This window comes from Equus quagga, chromosome 12, assembly GCF_021613505.1.
Source record: "Equus quagga isolate Etosha38 chromosome 12, UCLA_HA_Equagga_1.0, whole genome shotgun sequence".
Taxonomy (NCBI): Eukaryota; Metazoa; Chordata; class Mammalia; order Perissodactyla; family Equidae; genus Equus; species Equus quagga.
The window spans coordinates 56,628,749-56,648,202 of NC_060278.1; the positions used below are offsets into that span (position 1 = coordinate 56,628,749).

Here is a 19,454-nt window from a genome sequence, read left to right on the forward strand (position 1 = left end):
TTTTTTTTTTTTAAATTGCTTCCTATCAGTCGTCTTTTTAGTTTCTGTATGTTTCTGGGAAACTCACTCCATGTAGACTCAAGGTAAGTACTTATTCTGCTGAAATAGCTTTGTTTTGGTTAAATATCTACAGCGAAAAAAGAGAAAAACACCTCTTCAGGGCTGTTTTCAACAAGCGTGTGTGGTGTGTATGCAGCTCTTCATACAAAGTATTTTAGTCCTTTTTTTCCTTTGTTGTAGTGTATTTTCCCCCCTTTGGTGAGGAAGATTCTCCCTGAGGTAACATCTGTGCCAGTCTTCCTCTATTTTGTATCTGGGATGTCCTCACAGGATGGCTTGATGAGCAGCGTGTAGGTCTCCACCGGGATCTGAACCGGCGAACTCTGGCCCGCGGAAGCACAGTGCATGAACTTAACCACTATGCCACTTGGGTGGCCCTCACTGTAGCATAATTTTAATGGTGAATCTCATTTTACAAATGCTGTTTCAAGAATTTCCCAGATAGCTTTTTTGTGTTGCATTGGCCAGAGTAATGTTCTCATCCCTGTCACCAAAACCCAGAGAATTTGTGTTCCTGTTTTGGCTGCTGTGGCTTTTGCCTTGGGTAGAACCTCTGAAAGTGAAAATTAAACCGTTAACTGAGGGAGTCTGACTAGTTGTCTAAACAACCACTTTATAAGACAGTGAGAAGAGGCTCCCGTCTTGGGTCCACTGGCTTGTGTGCCAGCAGTGGTCCAGCTACACTTAAGAACCTGCCCTCTGTTCTAGCAATGCTTGCTTTTCTTTCTATGGAAAGAGAGATTTTTTTTCTCTGTTTACATTATTCCTTTTGTTATATGGACCTAAAGTTGTTTTTTTGTCATTTTTTGTTGTTGTTGTTTTAGAATTTACTGTTTTATAGTGTAAAAAGTTCACTGTTTTCATTTTTTAAAACCAGCTTGTTTGTAGTGTTTTATGGTTTAAAATGTTTATATAGCTTATAGGTTTTACGCTTTTAAAAAAAAACGTTGTTTTTCCCCTGGAAAACAACAGACACAGAGTTTGCTTTGTCATGTCATGGTTTTGCATTTGGCAAATTCCTGGCGGGTTGTGGGGTGCAGATGTGAAAGTTTGAACTCGGTGTCCGACTTCCTGGGTTCTCATTACAAGCAGTATGACTTCAGCAAAACATTTAAAGCTTTCTGGACTTTGATGAGTTCATCTGTAAAATCATATTACCTGTTCCCTAGGGCTGGGAGGCTTAACCTGGTTGTCTAAGACCTCTGAAACTCTGCCCGGAACGTAGAGTCTTTACTAATATCAGTAATGGTGACCATGCAGACTTTGAAGGAGTTTGTGGGCAATTGTGTGAAGGTTCTAATTCCTCCACATCTTCGCCAACACATCTCATCTTGGTTTCAATGTGCCTTTCCCTGATGCTAATGATGTCTGCATTTTCCAGTGCTGAACTTCCTTCTGAATATTTTCCTTGGCAAAGCGCGCGTTGAAATCTTTTGCCCATTTTTACAGTTGAGTTGCTTATCTTACTGAGTTTTGAGAGTTCCTTCTGTATTCTGGATATAGTCTGAATAGCATTCCATTGTGTGAATGTGCCACAGTTTTTTAAAGCCATTCGCCTATTGAAGGATATCTTGGTTGCTTCTACTGTTTGGCAATTAGGAATAAAGGTGCTATAAACATCTGCGTGCAGGTTTTCCTGTGGACGTAACTCTTCATGTTCTTTGAGTAGGTGCCTAGGAGTGAGATTGCCTCATTGTGTAATATAACTATGATAAGGTTTTTAAGAAATTGCCAAACTGTCTTCCAAAGTGGCTGTACCATTTTGCATTCCTGTCAACAGTAAATGAGAGTTCTTGTCGCTCCAATTCCTGGCCAGTATTTGGTGTTGCCAGTGTTTTAGATTTTCCCTGTTCTAAGAGATGTGCATTGGTATCACATTGATGTTTCACTTTGCAATCCTCTAATGCCATTGACGGTGAGCATCTTTTCATTTGCTTGTTTACCATCTGTCGATCTTCTTTGGTGAGGTGTTCAGATCTTTTCCCATTTTTTAATTCTTATTGCCTGCTTTTTGATTTCTTATTGTCGAGTTTTAAGAGCTCTTTGCATATTTGTATACAAATCCTTTATCAGATATGTATTTTCAAAATATTTTCTACTAGTTTGTGGCTTTCCTTTTCATTGTGTTAACAGAGTCTTTGACAGAGCAGAACTTTTTAATTTTAATGAAATCCAACATCATTTTTTTTTCATGGATTGTACTTTTGCATTGTATCTAAAAAGCCCTTGCCTAATCCAAAGTCACTCAGATATTCTACTGTTATCTCCTAGAAGTTTTATGGTTTTACGTTTTACATTTAGATCTATGATCCATTTTAGTTCATTTTTGTGAAAGGTGAAGAGTGAGTGTTTAGATTCGTATGAATGTCCAGTTTTTTCCAGTACCATTTGTGGAAAAAACTACCCTTTATCCATTCATTCGTTTTGCTCCTTTGTCAAAGATCAGCTGACTGTGTTGAATGGGTCTATTTCTGGGCTCTCTACTCTGTTTATTGATCTATTTTTCTATTTAATTGTGCCAATACCACACTGTCTTGATTACAATAACTTTATAGTAAGTTTTGAAGTTGGATAATGTTAGTGCTCCAACTTTTTTCTTATTCAATATTATGTTTGCTACTCTGATTTTTTTGCCTCTCCACATCAACTTTAGAATCAGATAAATTGTAGATAAGAGTTTGCTGTTATCTATAATGTAACTAGGTAAGATTTTCATTGAGATTGCATTGAATCTCTAGATTAAGTTAGGAACAACTGACATCTTAACAAAATTGAGTCTTCCTATCCATGAACATGAAATATTTCTCCATTTATTTAGTTCTTCTTGGATTTCTTTCATCAGAGGTGTATTTTTCCTCAGACAGATTTTGTACATACTTTGTTATATATATTTCTAAATATTTCTCCTTTTGTGATACTAATGTTAATGGTGCTGTATCTTACAAATTTTCTATAACTGTATATTATAATTGACAATTATAATTTTGGAAAGCTGAGGGATTAGCCATTAGAATAACTTGTAAATAGTATAGTACTATAATTTTGTTGCTAAGCCCTTTATTTTTGAAGTCTTCAGAGAAGTTTATGATTGAGAGATGAAAAAGCATTCCAGCATTTGAATATACTTAGACATATTTGATCAGTGAATGATGCTTTATTTAATATCCAGGAACATTATATTTATTTCTTTTAAGGAAAATTCATTGTGCTACTTAGTAGAACTTGAATTGACATTTTAGTTGTAAAGTACCTGATCACTTCATACAAATTTACTGAAAATATTTACTCTGTGGAAATAAATGTAGATATAAATTAGAACATAATGAGTTGTAATCTTCCAATTACTGTGTGTATCTCTTTCAGACATTATGGAGAGGAGATTTTTGGGTAAAGAAAAATGATAGTCCAAAAATTAAAGCCATACGACTAAGTCTTCTGCTTGTGAATAGAGAGATTAGAGAAGAAAACAAACTCTACGGAAGCTTGCCCTTCATCACCCTTTGACATTTAAGTACCTGAATGCTGTTCTTGAATCTTTAAAGCGCTTAGGTTAATTTGTTTTAACAATACCTTGCATGAAGTTAGAAATGCATTTTTACCTTTGAGAGTGCAAAGAATATTATAATAGTACAACATTAGTTAAGACTTCGTTTTGTTGCTGTCATTCATCTCTTTTTTTCCTCTTTGAGAGGTAGTTGCTGGATTGCTGCCCCTTTGTTGTGAGAACATGGCCCACAGTGGAGCAGTTTCTAGAGTATGTATTTTGATATGAAGTTGCAGTCTTAGTGTTCCTTCTATGAAAGTCATCAGCTATGCTGTACAAATGCTGCTTCATGTCGCTAAGGTAGTTTTCCATTTTAATAATGAAATGTTCATGGGTCAAGAAATCTGGCTCAGCAAATTAAGTTTATGCTTGCTCATCACTAGAATTGTTACCGAACCTGAAGTGAGTTCGCTCACCCGTGGCACAGCAAGCCAATCTCTGACACCGGGTGTGGTGGAGGAAAGTAGGAATTTTATTTTTGCACAGCGCTGAGCAAGGAGAGAGGGCAGCTAACACTGAAATCCCAAACTCCTCGAAAAGCTAAAAGGAAGGGTTTTTATTTGGGGTTTTAGGTAGGGGAGGGGAGCATATGGCCTTGCTGGTCGGAGCTTTCCCACCAGCCTGTCTTTGGCCTTGAGACACTTGCAGAGAGGAGGGAGCTCACGACCTTGCTGGTCAGCAGCTTTCCCACCAGCCCGTATCTCTTTGCGGGAGGAGATAGTCCAGGTGCTTGTCCTTGACGGTGTCTGTCTCCATGGAGGATAGTGGATTCTGGAGCCAGGAAGCCAGAGAGTAAGCAGGGAACGAGTGTTTTAGTTTTAACCCCATATATGCTGGGTTTAATGTGGGGAAACTGATATGAGGGTCGATATCAGAACTTAGATCTCCAAGTTAAAATTCATGTATGTGTGAGAGCCTTAGGCAGAAAAATGGTTAACCTGTTAACATCACATTAAATTTTTACAATTTTATTTCTTCTGTCTTTATAATATTAGTAACAATGATGGCTAATATTTATTGAATACTTACTGTGTGCTAGTGTTTTTCATTCACGATTTTGTTTAGTCCTTACAGTAATTCTCTAAGCTAGTTCCTATTGTTATTCCCATATTATAGAGAAGGAGTAATAATCCTCACAGAAATGAAGCTCTTTGCCAAGGCCTTGAGTGTGATAAGTGGTAGACCTGAATTTGGACCATTTCTGTCTCCACAGCTGGTGTTCTTATCCACTACATTGTATCAGAACAATGGACCCTCTTATAATCATGTCTAGCAAAACGTGATAAAGATATTGCTCTAACTTAGTTACCCTGTAGGACTCTCTATATTAGGATTTATATAGATAAATATATGTATCTTTGGCTTTGGGCCGGGAGCAGATCTGTACTAAACTGTAATGCATGCAACCCAAGGTACCGAGATGACAGATTGATCTTCCCCACCCACCCCCTCAGCCACAACTTAAAGCATTTACCCGGTATCTTCTTATTGAGAAGGAGTGGTTAAGAATACAGACTCTGATGCCAAACTGCCTGGGTTTGAACCCCAGCTCTGCAGCTTACTCTAGGTTACTTAGCCTCTCTGTGATCCCCTTTCTTTAACTGTCATATGAATATAGCAACAGTACTTATCTCATAATATTATTGTGAGGATTAAACAAGTCAATATGCATAACGTGCCTGATACACAGACGTACCAAATAAGTGTTAATTGTGAACATTATCTTGTTATTTTTGTCTTAGTATCATTAGCCTTATTTGTAATGATGCAAATTTCAGTAGGAATCTAATGATACAATTAGATAACTGAGGCATGAAACATATATCCTTGATTTATTAGTATCAAATTTCTTTTATTTTAAAGCAAGCTCCTCTTCCTGTTTAGAAGCATGTATTAGGGTAACTAGTTATATCCTGCCTTTATCATTATCTTCCCCTATGATTAACTATCACAGATAAGTTACGTTTTTACTAAGAGATTCTCACCAAAAAGGCCTTGTCTTTAAACTTGTTTCTATTTACTTCAAGGTGTTCATTTTTGGAAGTTTTAGATTTGATTTACTTTTTGTGGAACTATAAGAAGATTGGGAATAGAACAATCAAAATGCAGATGTGCTTTGGAATGGACACAGAAATGAAAGTAACATCAAAATGTCATTTCATGAAGTCCTTGGCACTTGCTGCAGAAGGTCCAAAATTTGTCTCTAAGCTTTCTGTTGGGTTGGGCTGCTTCTGAAAGTATATGTGTTTATTACAACTTTTAATTTCATTCTGTTCTCTTTACGTGCAAGACAACTACTTCAGCATTTTATGATGTAGAAAATTTTATAGATACGCTGTTGCAGCTTTTGCAAACGTACCGAGAAAAGCCTGGTGACAAAGTTGCATACAAAAGTGGAAGTATTTTCACAAAAACTTTTTGTTTGTTAGCTGCTTTACTGAAGACAACAAATCGAGCCTTTGCAAGGATTAATCAGTTCCTTTCTTTGAGGTTATTCTGATAGATTCTTAGGTCTAAGAGTTTTACACATTTCCTTCAGAAATTATAGCATCTTAAATAGGGTTCTGTATGTGTTCAAACCTGCTCTTTGTGAGCTGATAAATGAGTTGTTTCTTATGTATTAAAAAGACTGAATTATAAAATAGAATCTGTTACAGCTGTATGGTTAACTGTTTTCCATTTACCTGAGGGAAGTGACAAATTATCCTAGTAAGGTACAAAACCAGATATGTGTGACTCTTCCTCCTCCTGTTGTAACCATAAGTATATTTCAAGGTTTTCTATGGTGAGACCTCTGAGTTATTCTCTTGAGGTGTTACAGTCAACGTAGGGGTGGTCATAGGCTGTGATAGGATTGTGGCCTTTATCCTAAGAACAGTAGGAAACCACTGAAGCCTTTTAAGCAAGGGAACATGCTCCAGTCTAAGTTTTAACATCAGTCTGGCTGGTAATTGAAGGAGGGATGTGGGAGAGAATGCGTGGATGCAGGGAGACCTCTATGGTGGGAGGCAAGTGTTCATATGCAGTCGTCCAGGCAGAAGATGGTACATGATCTGGGGTTGTCTCAGGGAGAGGGAAGTGGATAACTTTAGAATCTTTGAAAAAGTAAAATTCACAGGACTTGGTAACTGGATGTAATAGGTGTGTTGACTTTAATACTTGCCTTTTAATTCAGTATGGAGTTAAGTGTCTAATTTTTGAATATTTGCCTTCTTTATATTTTTCTTACACATTAGTTCATAATTTAAACCAATCTAACTGCTGAACTTGGAGAGCTTGGCTTTTAAGTGTTAAAGACTCCCAAGTTTACTTCATAGTGTTTATTTATTGTGCTTGATTTTGCTAGAACAGAAGAGATAGAAAATTTAATTCATATTAGTTTTAATAAATGTACCTTTTCTTTTTTAGGATGTTCAAAGTAGATCCAAAATGGTTGACCATATTTATAGTCTCTACAAACTTACAGTTCATAAACATAAATTGAATACTGAAAGAAGACTTTATAAACAAAAGGCACATTCTTCTATCAGCGTTACTTGTATTCTAGAAACACGTGTCAGAAGGAGAATAGTTTCAAGGTACGCAGTAAATGTACTCTATCTTTTTATGTCACCATTCATTCATTTATTTATTTATTTAGCTAACATTTGTTAAGTACCTACTACAAGCAAGATATTGTAGTTCAATGAGTTTTGACCAGTGTATACAGGTGTGAAATCACTACCACTGAGATAAAATGTTTCTATCACACCAGAGTTCTCTTGTGCCCTTTTGCAGTCAATTCTCTCCCTTTCAATCTAGACTCTGGCAACTACTGATCTGATTTCAGTACTTTTAGTTTTTCCTTTTCTACATTATCACATAAATAAAATCAAAGGTTACGTAGCTTTTTGTGACTGCATTCTTTTGTATAACTTAAGGGTTTCGAGATTCTTCCGTGTTGATGCAGGGATTAGATTTCGTTCTCTTTTATCACAGAGTACGATTCTGTTGTATGACTATGCCACACTTTGTTTGACCACTCACCAGTTAATAGATACTTGGGTTTTTAACACGGAAGAATAAGAAGATGGAAATACATCTAGTAGTAGGGATTTATGCGAGAATGATGTATGAGCTCCCCTCTGACAGAATGAAGCATGAGTTTATAAACATTAGCTCCGAAGGGAGGTTGTGGAGGGAACATTTGAAAAGAAAGGAATAAAATAGTCACCTTGGGGAAAGAGAAAGGAAGTATATTAGGCAATTTCAAGTAGCCGTTTAGATTTGCAATTATGGGCATAAAATCATTCAGCCTGCTTCTGTAAATTTCTTTAGCAATTACCAGCTGTGCAGGAATGAATAAGGCAGATATTTGGATTCAACTTGGAATCCAAATAGAACTTTCCAGCTGAATTCAACAGGAAAGAGAAGCAATAGAGTTAATGGCATTTGCAAAGGGGATTGTATTGGTGGACCTAAGCTAGCCAAGGAGAAGAGAAGCGAGGAAGGCATTCTGATGGACGATGGGCAAGTGTTGAGGTCAAGTGAATTGGAGATCTCAGTGAGGTGGAAGAGTATATGCAGTGATGTATAAGTCAAATGACATGTGTGAATCAGACGTGGTGGTTGGAGAGTGGAAGTCCCCAACTGAGACACCAATGGTGGTGCACTTTGTGGTGGCAAAGTCTATAATGTGATCATATGAGAAGGGGTTGGTTGAGGTGGAACAGAGGGAAAGGGAGGCAAAAACTGACAGATGGGGTTGTTGACCTTTTGGCTACACTGATGTTGAAATTACTAACAATGGTCACGGGAGTTGAGAGAAGAACAGGAACCAAAGAGGAAAACGCTGGGAGTTTGGTAGCTGACCAAAAGGCAGTGGTGGAGCTAAATAGCATAGGCTTCCAAGGAGCTAAGATCATCTTTCAGGAAAGATGGAGAGAGATACTCTGAAAGTAGTAAAAGCTGTAATATGGAGCCCTCCATCCTGTCTGAGAGGCTTGTAAGGGAAGTGATGTATTCAGGAGTAGTCGCATTTTGGTTGACAAAAAAAGGGAAGGTAACTCTTTTTAAGAGAAAAATTTTATTAGTGCAAGATTTTATTCTTTTCACAAACATTAACCAGATTGGGCTTTGAGAAGAGATAACAAGGAATGAGTCATAAATTCCCTATTCAAATCATGATTCATACACTTGGCCTTCCTTATAGGTAAATGTAAACATTGTGTCAGTATATCCAGTGAAAAGAAATAGTAAAGTTAATCATGACTATGTAAGATGTTTTTTGGTTCTCTTACTATAACTTCAGAAATCTGACTTTGTGTTAAGTTTTAAAATATACATATAGTAAACAAATTGTTTTTATATTTGTTGTTTCTTTCATTATTTAATCCCTTTATGCATGTAACAAATTAATATGTCATGAAATGATTATAACACTTATTCACATCTGTTATCTTAGAACATTATATTAATTTGAATATAATCATATTCCTAAAGGGAAGAGAATATTACTCCTGTTTTATAGATAAATTGAGGGATTTTTCTAAAACAAATGTTGGAAGTCATGGGGAAGACCCAAATGGCCATGAACAGTAGAATGAATAGGTAATTTGTGGCATATTAACAGAATGGAATATTATACAGAGAAGGAACTATCTTTTACAGCCCAAGATATGATGAATGTCACTAACAACATGTTAAACCAAAGGAACCAGACATAAAAAAAATACTATATGATTCCATAATGTAGTAAAACCAAGCAAAACCAAGCTTTTAGAAGTGAAGATAGTGTTTAACATTGAGAGTGGGCGTAAGCAGTGACTTGAAGGAAATTCTGGGGTGCTGGTACAGTCTGTTTCTTGTTCTGGGTTCTGGTTTCATGGATGTGCTCAGTTTGTGAGAATCCATTGGTCTGTGAAATTATGGTGTGTGAACTTTTCTCTTAATATGTTGTATTTTATAAAAAAGTCGCAAAATTGAAATAGTAATAGCTCCTACATCACATATCATTTTATAGTTTAAATTAAAACCCATTAGAAAGTGAACTCCATGGGGGCAGTAGTTTTAATCTATTTTTTCACTGCTATGTGCCCAATAACAGATCACGACCTGGTACCTGAAGAACACTCACAGCATTTCTCATAAATGAATGATAACACAGCACAGCACCCATCTCGTCACCTGCCACAGAATACACTCTTTAAACGTTAGACACGACTGTCAATAATATCATCGTTTCATTGCTTGAAACAGTTAAGGTCACTTTTCTCTTTCAGCAGTGCTATCCAGACAACACTCTATTTTAACACTAGGTATTCATGACCTCATGTTCCTAAGTTCATCTCTTTATTTGGTCAACGGTGGTAAAGAAATCAATGGCTACAAGTGAACTTTACTCTATGTACTTACAACTGGGAATTCGTGAAAATTTACCATTTTTCATGCGGTCTGAGTTAATTATTTATGCTGTTGCTATTGTGGCTCTTATTGGTTATCATGTTCTTATTGGACTCTGGCGTGAAATGTATTGTACATGAACATGGTTGTGTTATTTTACTATTATTAAAAAATATTTTAAATGAAATATAAGGCTTGCTGCAAAGGGACTTAGACAGATGTTGTAAATAATTAACTTTTTTCTTCCCGAGAAGTATTGTGTACTTAATGAGGAGTTTCTACTGGTTTAGAATTGTTAAAATCTTTATTCAGCACACCATTGAAGATGAGGTCGAAAGACTTGGTGTTTATCATCTTATTGATCATCTCAGGAGAACTCTATGCAGAAGGTAAAATTAATTCTTGATAGTATTTATTCTCTAAAAAACGTGAAGGGAAATTCTAACATGGATTTATCTTGAGGTTTTAATATGCTCTTTCATTTTGGCATGTCAATTTTATGTGAAACACACTTGTAAATATAATTTGTTATAATATTTAGACAGACTTTTCCCTTTAGGTAAAATTAGTAAACTATTCTTATAGTAACATAACTTAGAAAAACCAAACAAGTTAAAAAACCCTTTGTATTGATAGGTTTTGGAGAATAAGAGACCATGATCTAAATACTCTAAAGGGCTTTCAGGCTAATAGCATTGCTACTTAGAAGTGATGTATTAACCTCAATCCTAATTTCATGCTAGAATCCATTCCTAACACTGACAAAGCTTGTGCAAGTTTAATTCTCTCTTGATGGAGTGAGCTTAATGTGGGAAATTTGAAAAAAGGTAACCAAAAATCATCAACAAGATTTTTGACTCTCAACACTGATTTTTATCCTAGTGATTTATTCATTGGTTGAAGTCATTAGGTAATGATTAGTAGGAGGACCATAGAATTGATTATGCAAACAAAGACACTTTTGAGAGTGAAGGGGGCTCTCTGAGTAATTATGTGAGAGAACAGGTGTAAATCACGACTGCCCAGACAAACAATACCTGTGCACTCCCTGACTGTTAGAAATCTCAGTGACCAGGCTGCCTAGGGACGAGATGAATGTGAGAGTGAGGGGGGCAGTGAACTAGTGTGGCTTATTTAGGGACTGTCATCAGTGTTATTAGGCTGTAGGGATCAGAAACCAGGCAGGTCATTAAGGGTCAGCAGGAATGAATATACAAAGTAGGAAATCACAGCAATAAGGCTTTTCTAGAATAAACACCTTAGGGGATTTGGGGAAATAAAACATCCTATGGATTATTGTTGCCTTTTAGTTGAATAGTTTACTACAAATTTGCTACCAAAAAAGGGTCTGCAATTAAAATTATGAAAGTGAAATAAAGACTGTCCATCTTCCTTGACACATTTAACTCTACAATAAGATAATTTTTGTGTCAATAGTTTCTTTTGGTTTTGCCTTTCTGTCTAAATCGGGAAAACCAGCTAATATAATTGTCTATTTTCTATCCCATGAAGACATTGCAATATTCTAGTTAATTTTCTAATTATTATTTGATTATAATCTTACTTCACATAAACAAAAAAATGTACATTGCTTGAAGACAGGGACCAGGATCTCCTATCCCCGTGCTTTCCCCACCCCCATCGGGAACGCGAGGGGTAAGGATTGGGTTAATCACACTTCTCATTTCATAGCATGCGATCATCATTGGCTTATGAAAGGTGTCACTTTCACTTTATTGATACATTCTTCCCTTTTATCTCTGACCCTGGATTCCATTCCCCCTACCACCAAACTGGGACCCACTATAATGTGTTTATATGTATTTTAACTATGTAAGTAACTTTGTAAACTGTCTTGTTTTTTGTATGTGTTTTACATTCATAAAAATGAAAGCTTACCATAGATTTTATCTCATTGTTTTATTTTACTTGCTACTGTTTAAATATATTTCCATTAACTGAATCTGTTTTGTTGCTAGCTGCTTCATAGGGTTTCATATATTTCATGTATTCTCCCTCCTACAGCTGGACATAGAGTTACCTCTAATTTCCTCCTAACCACGAATAACTCTGAAATGAATGCTGTCCCATAATCACCTTGTTTCTCTGTGAATTTCTTTGACCTGTATGTACCCACATGTGGAATTGTTGGGTCAGTTCTTTTCCTTGATTTCCTGGTTTATAACTGATTAGCATTTTTCTTGGTTTATGCCTTTTTATAGCTGATTTGTGGGAGCTCTTTGTAGAGTATAGATTTTAACTTCTTGTTGATTTTCAACATTTCAAATTCCTTCTTCCAAAGTGTTCTGTGTTTTGTAAACAATGCTTTTCACTGAAAGAAATCCTTCATTTCGACACAATCAATTTCATCAACTTTTGCCTTTTGGTTTCTGCTTCTCCCCTCAATCTCAAAATCACACAGTGTGAATGGTGCTTTTGTAATTGTACAACATGAAGGCCCTAATGTCATAAAGTTGGAATTTTAAAATTTTATATCTAGTATACCAATTAGTTTTTCACTATAACCATTCTACTATTTTCCACATTTAAAGGGTTATTTATATCTTGTACTATTTTTCCATACTCACTATTTCTACTCAGTTCTTCTTTATGGCCATTTATTCATGCTCTATATTACCAGTATCTTCCCATATCTGTTTAAGGCTATTCATCATGCAAATTTTAAGCTCTCCATCGACCTGTTTCACTAATTGTGCTCCATGTAGTAATGATTGTTCATTTCAATGACTTTCTTTTATTGTGATTGAGCTCCTCACATTTTTCATTACTTTTTTCTCATGAATTCATGTTCCCTGAGTCATATCAGCTACGTGGACAGGTAATGTTGCCTCTCCTGGTGAAGGAGGGACAAGCCCCAGGAAAGAGTCTTTGAAGCCGCAAAGTACGATTCAGCACCCGTTTGCTGCCCCTCATGGAACCTCCATGTGTATTCATCATAGCACCGCTCTTTTTGAAAAGTCTTTCCCTTCTAAATCCCTGATGGTATGTGAATGGAAGATGGTGAGAATTCTCAGGGGATGGGGACTCTCCTGTACATGTTGTTTTCTGCTCCTCCCCTCCAGCAGACTCTGGAAATTTTACGTTACTCATGATTCCTTGCCCATTTCTCTTCACCCTGTGCTGGCACTGCTGTCCTTTTGAATCTCGTGGTAACAATGGGCAGACTGTAATCACTTAAAGCCTCGAAGGCAGAGTCATCCCACTGGTGCAGGTCTTCTCCCAGCCACACCTGATGCTTCCTCCCAAAACAATCCAGAGGAGCTGCTCAAGAGTTTCTTTCTTTTTGGTATTTATGTAATTTTAAGATCTCCAACATAAGGATATATTTTTAAAATATAAATGTTTTACTTGGAGCATACTATATAGAGAAAAATGCAAAAAAATCATATGATATTCTTCTGTAAATGTTTACAGAATTTTATGGCAAGCAGATCAATATACAGAGCATTAACAGTGTCTCAAAAGGCTCCTCAGTGTCACCTCTAGGCTGCTAAACTCTTGAGTCCTTCCAACCTCTGTTACAATGGATTACTGGCACCATCGTGATAGGCTCATAGAAGTGGTTTTCAGAGGGTTCTCTCAGGAGCCACAGCTAAGAAGCCTTCTCAGAACAGGATCCGGGCACTGCCAAGCTGCAGCTCCCCAGAGTGCAGGAGAAGCCTGAGCCCCTATCCCCTGAGCTGGCTACATTCCCAGAAAGCAGGGCTAGAACTCCATGGAAGATGTTGGACTAGCTGGGCCATGGGGTTTCCCTATGGTATCCTCCTTTTCATCCTCACCAAGTGGCAAGTAGACAAGGACCTTATGAATCAGAAGAAGACTGGGCAGAACACGCAGGCATCCAACATGGGTGAGTATGAGAGCCAGAGGTTCAGAGCCTCCTCCCAGTATGCCTGTCTCCTGGTGCTGGATCCAAGGTGCAGGCCTGAGGAACACTGCAGCCCTCGCCTGGATCTACTGACTGCAGCCTCCAGACTGTGAAGTCCTTTGGGTTTGGCCACAATTTTGGTCATTGCCTTTGAGATCCACCAGAGAACATGTGAAGCCCCTCGCGCCCCTCCCCTCTGCAGAAGCCAACCAAAGGCAAATGAAGTTATTGAGTGTTTGAGTGAAAATGAAAAAAAAGGAGAAGAAGGATGAAAAGAAGAAGAGGAAGGAAAAGGAGAAAGAGGAAAAGAAAGAGCAAGGAAAGAGGAAGGAAGAAGGAGGAAAGAGGAGAAGAGATTCAGTACAATTTCCAAGAGGGTCTGGCATGCTAACTAGGAGGAGATTTGTTAGGTCAGCTAACTTTCCAGAAGCCCTGCCTGGAGCCCAGTCAATCTGGCCAACAGGTCTTTCTCCCAAAATTCCCCAACTGGGTCTCAGCCAAGGGCTTCACTCTGAACCCTGGAGGGGCTTCTTTCTTTCTTGGTTCCAGAAACCATGAGGAAGAATAGTTAGGAGAGATGGAAGGGGCTGAAGGAGAGTCCTGTGATGAGCCCTCAGTCCCCACGAACCCAGCCATAGACATCTGGAACAAAGTTACCCTTTCAAGTGCACAGCTGCCAGAAGAAGAGTTATGGGCAGGAAGCCTCTTATTTCCAATCATGGGCCGCCTGACCTCCCACCACAAAAAAGCAAGGAAAGAAAACTTCAGTCAGTTGAACTGCTACTATAAGCTGTGAATCATCATTTTGGTCTCTTTCTTTGCTCCCCCCCTCTTCAGGCTGCTCCCAAAGCCTGACCTTCCCCTTACAGGAGCCAGGGATGGGAAGGAGGGAACAGGGAGGCCCAGATGTTCGGAATTTGTCTTGTCCTGCATGTTCCCTCTTCCTTCTCTGGCCCAGGCCTTCTGCTTCCCATCACAGCACCATCTGGGGCTGTCCTGAAAGGATGCTGTGGGGTAAGGAGAAATATAGGGAAGTTGCTTCCATGACTTTTCCCCCACCCCAAATCTTACTGCCAAAAAAGCCATTCCCTGTTTGACATGTAAAAGTCCTCTGCCTGCTCAAGGCAAGGCACAGCTCTGGGGTAAAGCCTCAGTCTGGGTCTGGGAAAGAGGTTCATTTTCCTGCATTGGAACACCCTTCCATGGGCAACTTTACCTCCCGTGGAATGAAGGAGGGACAGAACAGTGCAGCCCATGCCCCCTCTCTTGCATGCTGTATCTTTGGAAGCTTGGGTCTGGCCAGCAGTCCTGAGTACCAGGGTCTAGCTAGGAGGACCACACCATTCAGGAACCCCTGCCTGATGGCTGGCTTTTCCCTTCACAGTCACATGGTTCTCTGGATCCCAAGACTATCCCCTCAGCCCTTTTTTAAGGTGGAAGTTCAGCTGACCTAGGAGTACAGCTGGCCTGAGAAACTGGGTTACTGTTCAAGCTCTGCAAAGTGATAAACATTCAGACATCTCCTCCTGTAATCAATGGCACAGCAGAGAGAACAGCTGTCTCCTGCCCAGTCTGCCCAGGGCTGTAGGAGGACCGACCCTGGCCATCTATAAAGAAGGGGTGCTCAGGGGGCACCTCGATGCTCACTTTGTTCTGCTGCTCACCAGCTACAAAATGCAGTATGACAAATCCAAGCCACTGGCTCTCTGAGTGTCCATGATAGTACTAGAGTCAATCTTCAGCCCCCTGCTTACTTCACCACTGCACACAGTATCCTGTGTCTGGAGGTCCTCCACCCACTTCAGCTCCCCCTTAGCCAGCTGGATCATGGTGCCTTTCATGAAATGGGAGGGTAAGTGGGAAGAGGTAATGGAGCATTGGTGTTGGCTTCATGTCTGGGAAGGTGGCTCTGACCTGCATGTCTAAACTTGGTGCCATCAGGATCTCTGAACCCATGGGCAGCAGGCCTGGGTCAATTGCAGTGGGCACCAGGCTGCCAGCAGCTACCACCATTGCTTTGGGCAAAGGTCTATGTTTTAACAGTTCCTGATGAGACTGGGGATAGAACTCCTGGGCCTTATTTTCCCGGCCATCTCTGCTGGGCTCCTGGCGGGCCCTCGCCCCTCACCCTGATGTTCAGGTGTTTGATGGGACAGGTTGAGGGGTCTGGGCTCATCCTTCCTCTGAGCTGCCACCACAGGATACTTCTGAGAAGCTAATGCACCAACCACCCGCTATACCATGAGCTTGGCATCTAGGGTCCCTCAGCGTGCTGGCACCACTGCCACCAGTGCAGTCTGAGACCTTGAGAACAAGTGTCCATTTGCCGCACATTCTACCTCTGGCACCAGTCCCTGGCCTTGGCTCTTGCTGTTGAGGGAGTCGAGGGTTTTACTTTCCCATTTGTACTAAATTTCACTTTTGCTGTCTCCACCCACAGCAGACAGGCTCTCCTGAAGGTTAAGCGCTATGCTGGCACCTGCTGGAGGAGTTTCATGCAAGAGGCACCCAGCAGGTAGCCTGGACATTTGATAATAAATGGGCATCCAGCCTGGAGTGAGGTCCAGTGGCAGAGTACTTGAGTGATGTGGCAACTGTCCAGATGGGGAGGTAGCACAGAGGGCTTTGTTGAATGGATGGGCTGGGGATGAAGTCTGGGGGAAGGAGTGGCTTCTTCTGCCAGGAAAGAGACATATGGCACAATGTGGAAGGTGAGAGGTGGTGATATTGGCAGAAGGAGAAAGGAGGGGACTTGGTAGGAAATTAGGTGGCACAGCATAGGGAAGCTATAAGGAGACCTGATAAACTGAAGTGAGGTGGATGGGAGCTGAGCATAGTGGATTGGGGGTTAGTGGATTCCTGGGTGTTGAATCAGTGAAGATGATACCTTAAACTTGGGGGGGCAAGGGGCTCCTGTTCACCACAATGGGAGGCCAATTGAGGAGAAGGTGGCAGGTGGCACAGCCACTTTAAACAGCATGCCATACTGGTCTACTTTTCAGACCAGTGATGACTTCAGCTTGATCACCCCCCCAGGCTGACTCTGGCCACCATAACCCCTTAGGACCATTGACAGGCATCACTGGAGGGTGTCTGTTAGTTGAGCAGCTGGTAGTTCTTCCCATATCTTCGCTGGTCACAGAGAGGTCTTGTTTCTTTGGTGGAACGCATTCCTGACTCCTCTCTTGAATGGGTTTCATACTGCTTTGTGGTGTTCCTTGAGACTGGAAGGGGTCAGCTTGCTCCTTGAGGTATCAGAAGAGGCCTCTTTGTGGCTCCCTTGCACCCCTCTCTGCTGCTGGCTGGGGCACCCACCTCTGAGCTTCTAGTGATGCTTCTGAACAGCTGTAGCAAGAAGGAGTGTCCTCCCAGCTGATTTGGGAGCCGGCCCATCTCACAGCACGCCTCGGGTTCCTCCCTGGAGCCATGGCCAATGCCAGCCACGGCTGCAAGAACTTCCCCACACCCACCAGTCCCTCAGTCTGGGCACCCGTAGATGGGGGTTGGGAGGTGGGCAATATGAGTGAAAGTGGTCAAAAGATACAAACTTTCAGTTGTAAAATGAGTAAGTCATGGGGGTGTACAGCACGGTGACTATAGTTAACAACACCGGATTTTATATTTGAAAATGGCTAATAGAGTAGAGCTTAAAAGTTCTCATCACAAGAAAAAAAATTGTAACTGTGTACAGTGATAGATGTTAACTAGACTTATTGTAGTGATCATTTCATAGTATACACAAATTTCGGATCATTATGTTATACATCTGAAACTAATATGAGTTTATATGTCAATTATATCTCAATGAAAAATTATGTAAGTACATACCATATTTACTCATGTTGTAATGGCTTCTTTCACTCAGTGATCTGTTTGTGAGATTCAGCATTCAGCATTTTGGTTGCTGTATAATATTCTGATGTATGTGGAGTCTAAAATGTGTTTGTCTTCTGCCATTGATGGGCATTTGGATTGTTTCCAGTTTGGGACTACATGAATAGTACTGCCAGGAACATTCTATAACATGTCCTTGGCTGCACATACGTATGTTTTTTTTAAATATATATGTATGTATTCTGCTTTAAAAAACACAGCCAAACTATTTTCTCATAAGAGGTTGTGCCAATTTATTCTCTCACTTGCAGTAGTGTGAGAGTCCCATGTTCTCCACATCCTCACTGATCACTGAGGCAGTCTGTCTTCTCCATTTCAGTGCCTGCAGTGGCTGTGTGTGGCCATGTGTACTATGTCATGGTGGTCTACTTTGTGTTTCCCTGATGATTATTAAAGCTGAGTACTTTTTACTAGATCTTTGACCATTTGAATATCCTGTTTTATAAAGTTCTTTCTCAAGTCTTTTATTATTTATTTTTAATGGGTTGTATGTCTTTTTCTTAAAGAAAAGTCATTTATTTCAAAATTTTGTATGTTTGCAGATCTTAAGGAGAACCTCATTTATTCTAGAACTCTGTGGTCCGATATGGTGGCCGCTAGCCACATATGGCTATTGAAATATGACTAGTAAAATTGGGGTGTACTGTAGGTGTAAATACACACTGGATTTCAGACTTAGTAAGAAAAAAAGAATGTAAAATAATTTTATTATGTTGGGTCAAATAAAACCTATTATTAGAATTAGCTTTCTTCCTTTTGTTAAGGTGGCTACTAGAAATCTTAAAATTACATATGTGGCTTGCATTATATATTTCTATGAGAAAGTGCTGTCTGACAAGGTTAGGGAAAGCTTCCCTGAGGAAGTGGCCTGACCAGTTGTATTCTGACTGTTGAGTGTTGAGATTGCTAACAGATTAATTCTGATTGAAAAGGACTGTCACAAAAGTACTTTAAAAATTTAGATAATGAAAATAAATACTAGGGCCAGCCCAGTGGCCAAGTGGTTAAGTTCGTGTGCTCCATTTCAGTGGTCTGGGGTTCACCGGTTTGGATCCTGGGTGTGGACCTACACACTGCTCATCAGGCCATGCTGTGGCAGCATCCCACATAGAAGAGCTAGAATGACCCACCACTAGGATATACAACTATGTACTGGGGCTTTGGGGAGAAAAAAAAATAGGAAGATTAGCAACAGATGTTAGCTCAGGGCCAATCTTCCTCACCAACCCCCCAGCCCCCCCAAAAAGCACTAGGTAAAGTGTCTGCAAAGACTTCATTTTAAAAATGTCTTGTTGCTTGATCACAAATTTAATGGTTTAGATATGTTTTTCAGGTTTCAGCTCGATATTTCCTCATTTCAGAGAAATCCTGTGGTCTTCCTAATGTGGAAAATGGAAGGATTGCCCAATATTACTATACTTTTAAAAATTTTTACTTCCCGATGAGCATAGACAAAAAATTGCCATTCTACTGCCTGGCTGGTTATACAACTGAAAGTGGAAAGCAAGAAGGGAAAAGCACATGCACTTCGGAAGGCTGGTCTCCAGCACCACGGTGCTTCAGTAAGTCAGTGGGATGTGTCAACTTGATGTTTATGATATTCCAGGAGATTCGTTTGTAAACTAGGGTTCAACAAAATATGGCAGGTGGTTAAACCTTCTGGTAGATAAGAATAAAATTACTGGC

The 19,454-nt window shown here is 39.7% G+C and overlaps 1 protein-coding gene and 1 pseudogene across 1 annotated transcript in view; one reads left to right on the plus strand and one right to left on the minus strand.

Annotated features, from left to right (window-relative positions):
* Positions 1-19,454, plus strand: part of LOC124248171 (coagulation factor XIII B chain-like) — a gene marked incomplete at its 3' end in the record, with an annotated part of 74,769 nt that overhangs the window by 34,008 nt on the left and 21,307 nt on the right. Inside the window, exons 8-9 of the mRNA XM_046678018.1 lie at positions 10,298-10,374; positions 19,130-19,330. Of these exons, the coding sequence (XP_046533974.1) occupies positions 10,298-10,374; positions 19,130-19,330 (278 nt within the window). The remainder of the gene's footprint in view (positions 1-10,297; positions 10,375-19,129; positions 19,331-19,454) is intronic.
* On the minus strand, positions 15,049-17,226 carry LOC124249056 (ataxin-1-like; annotated as a pseudogene).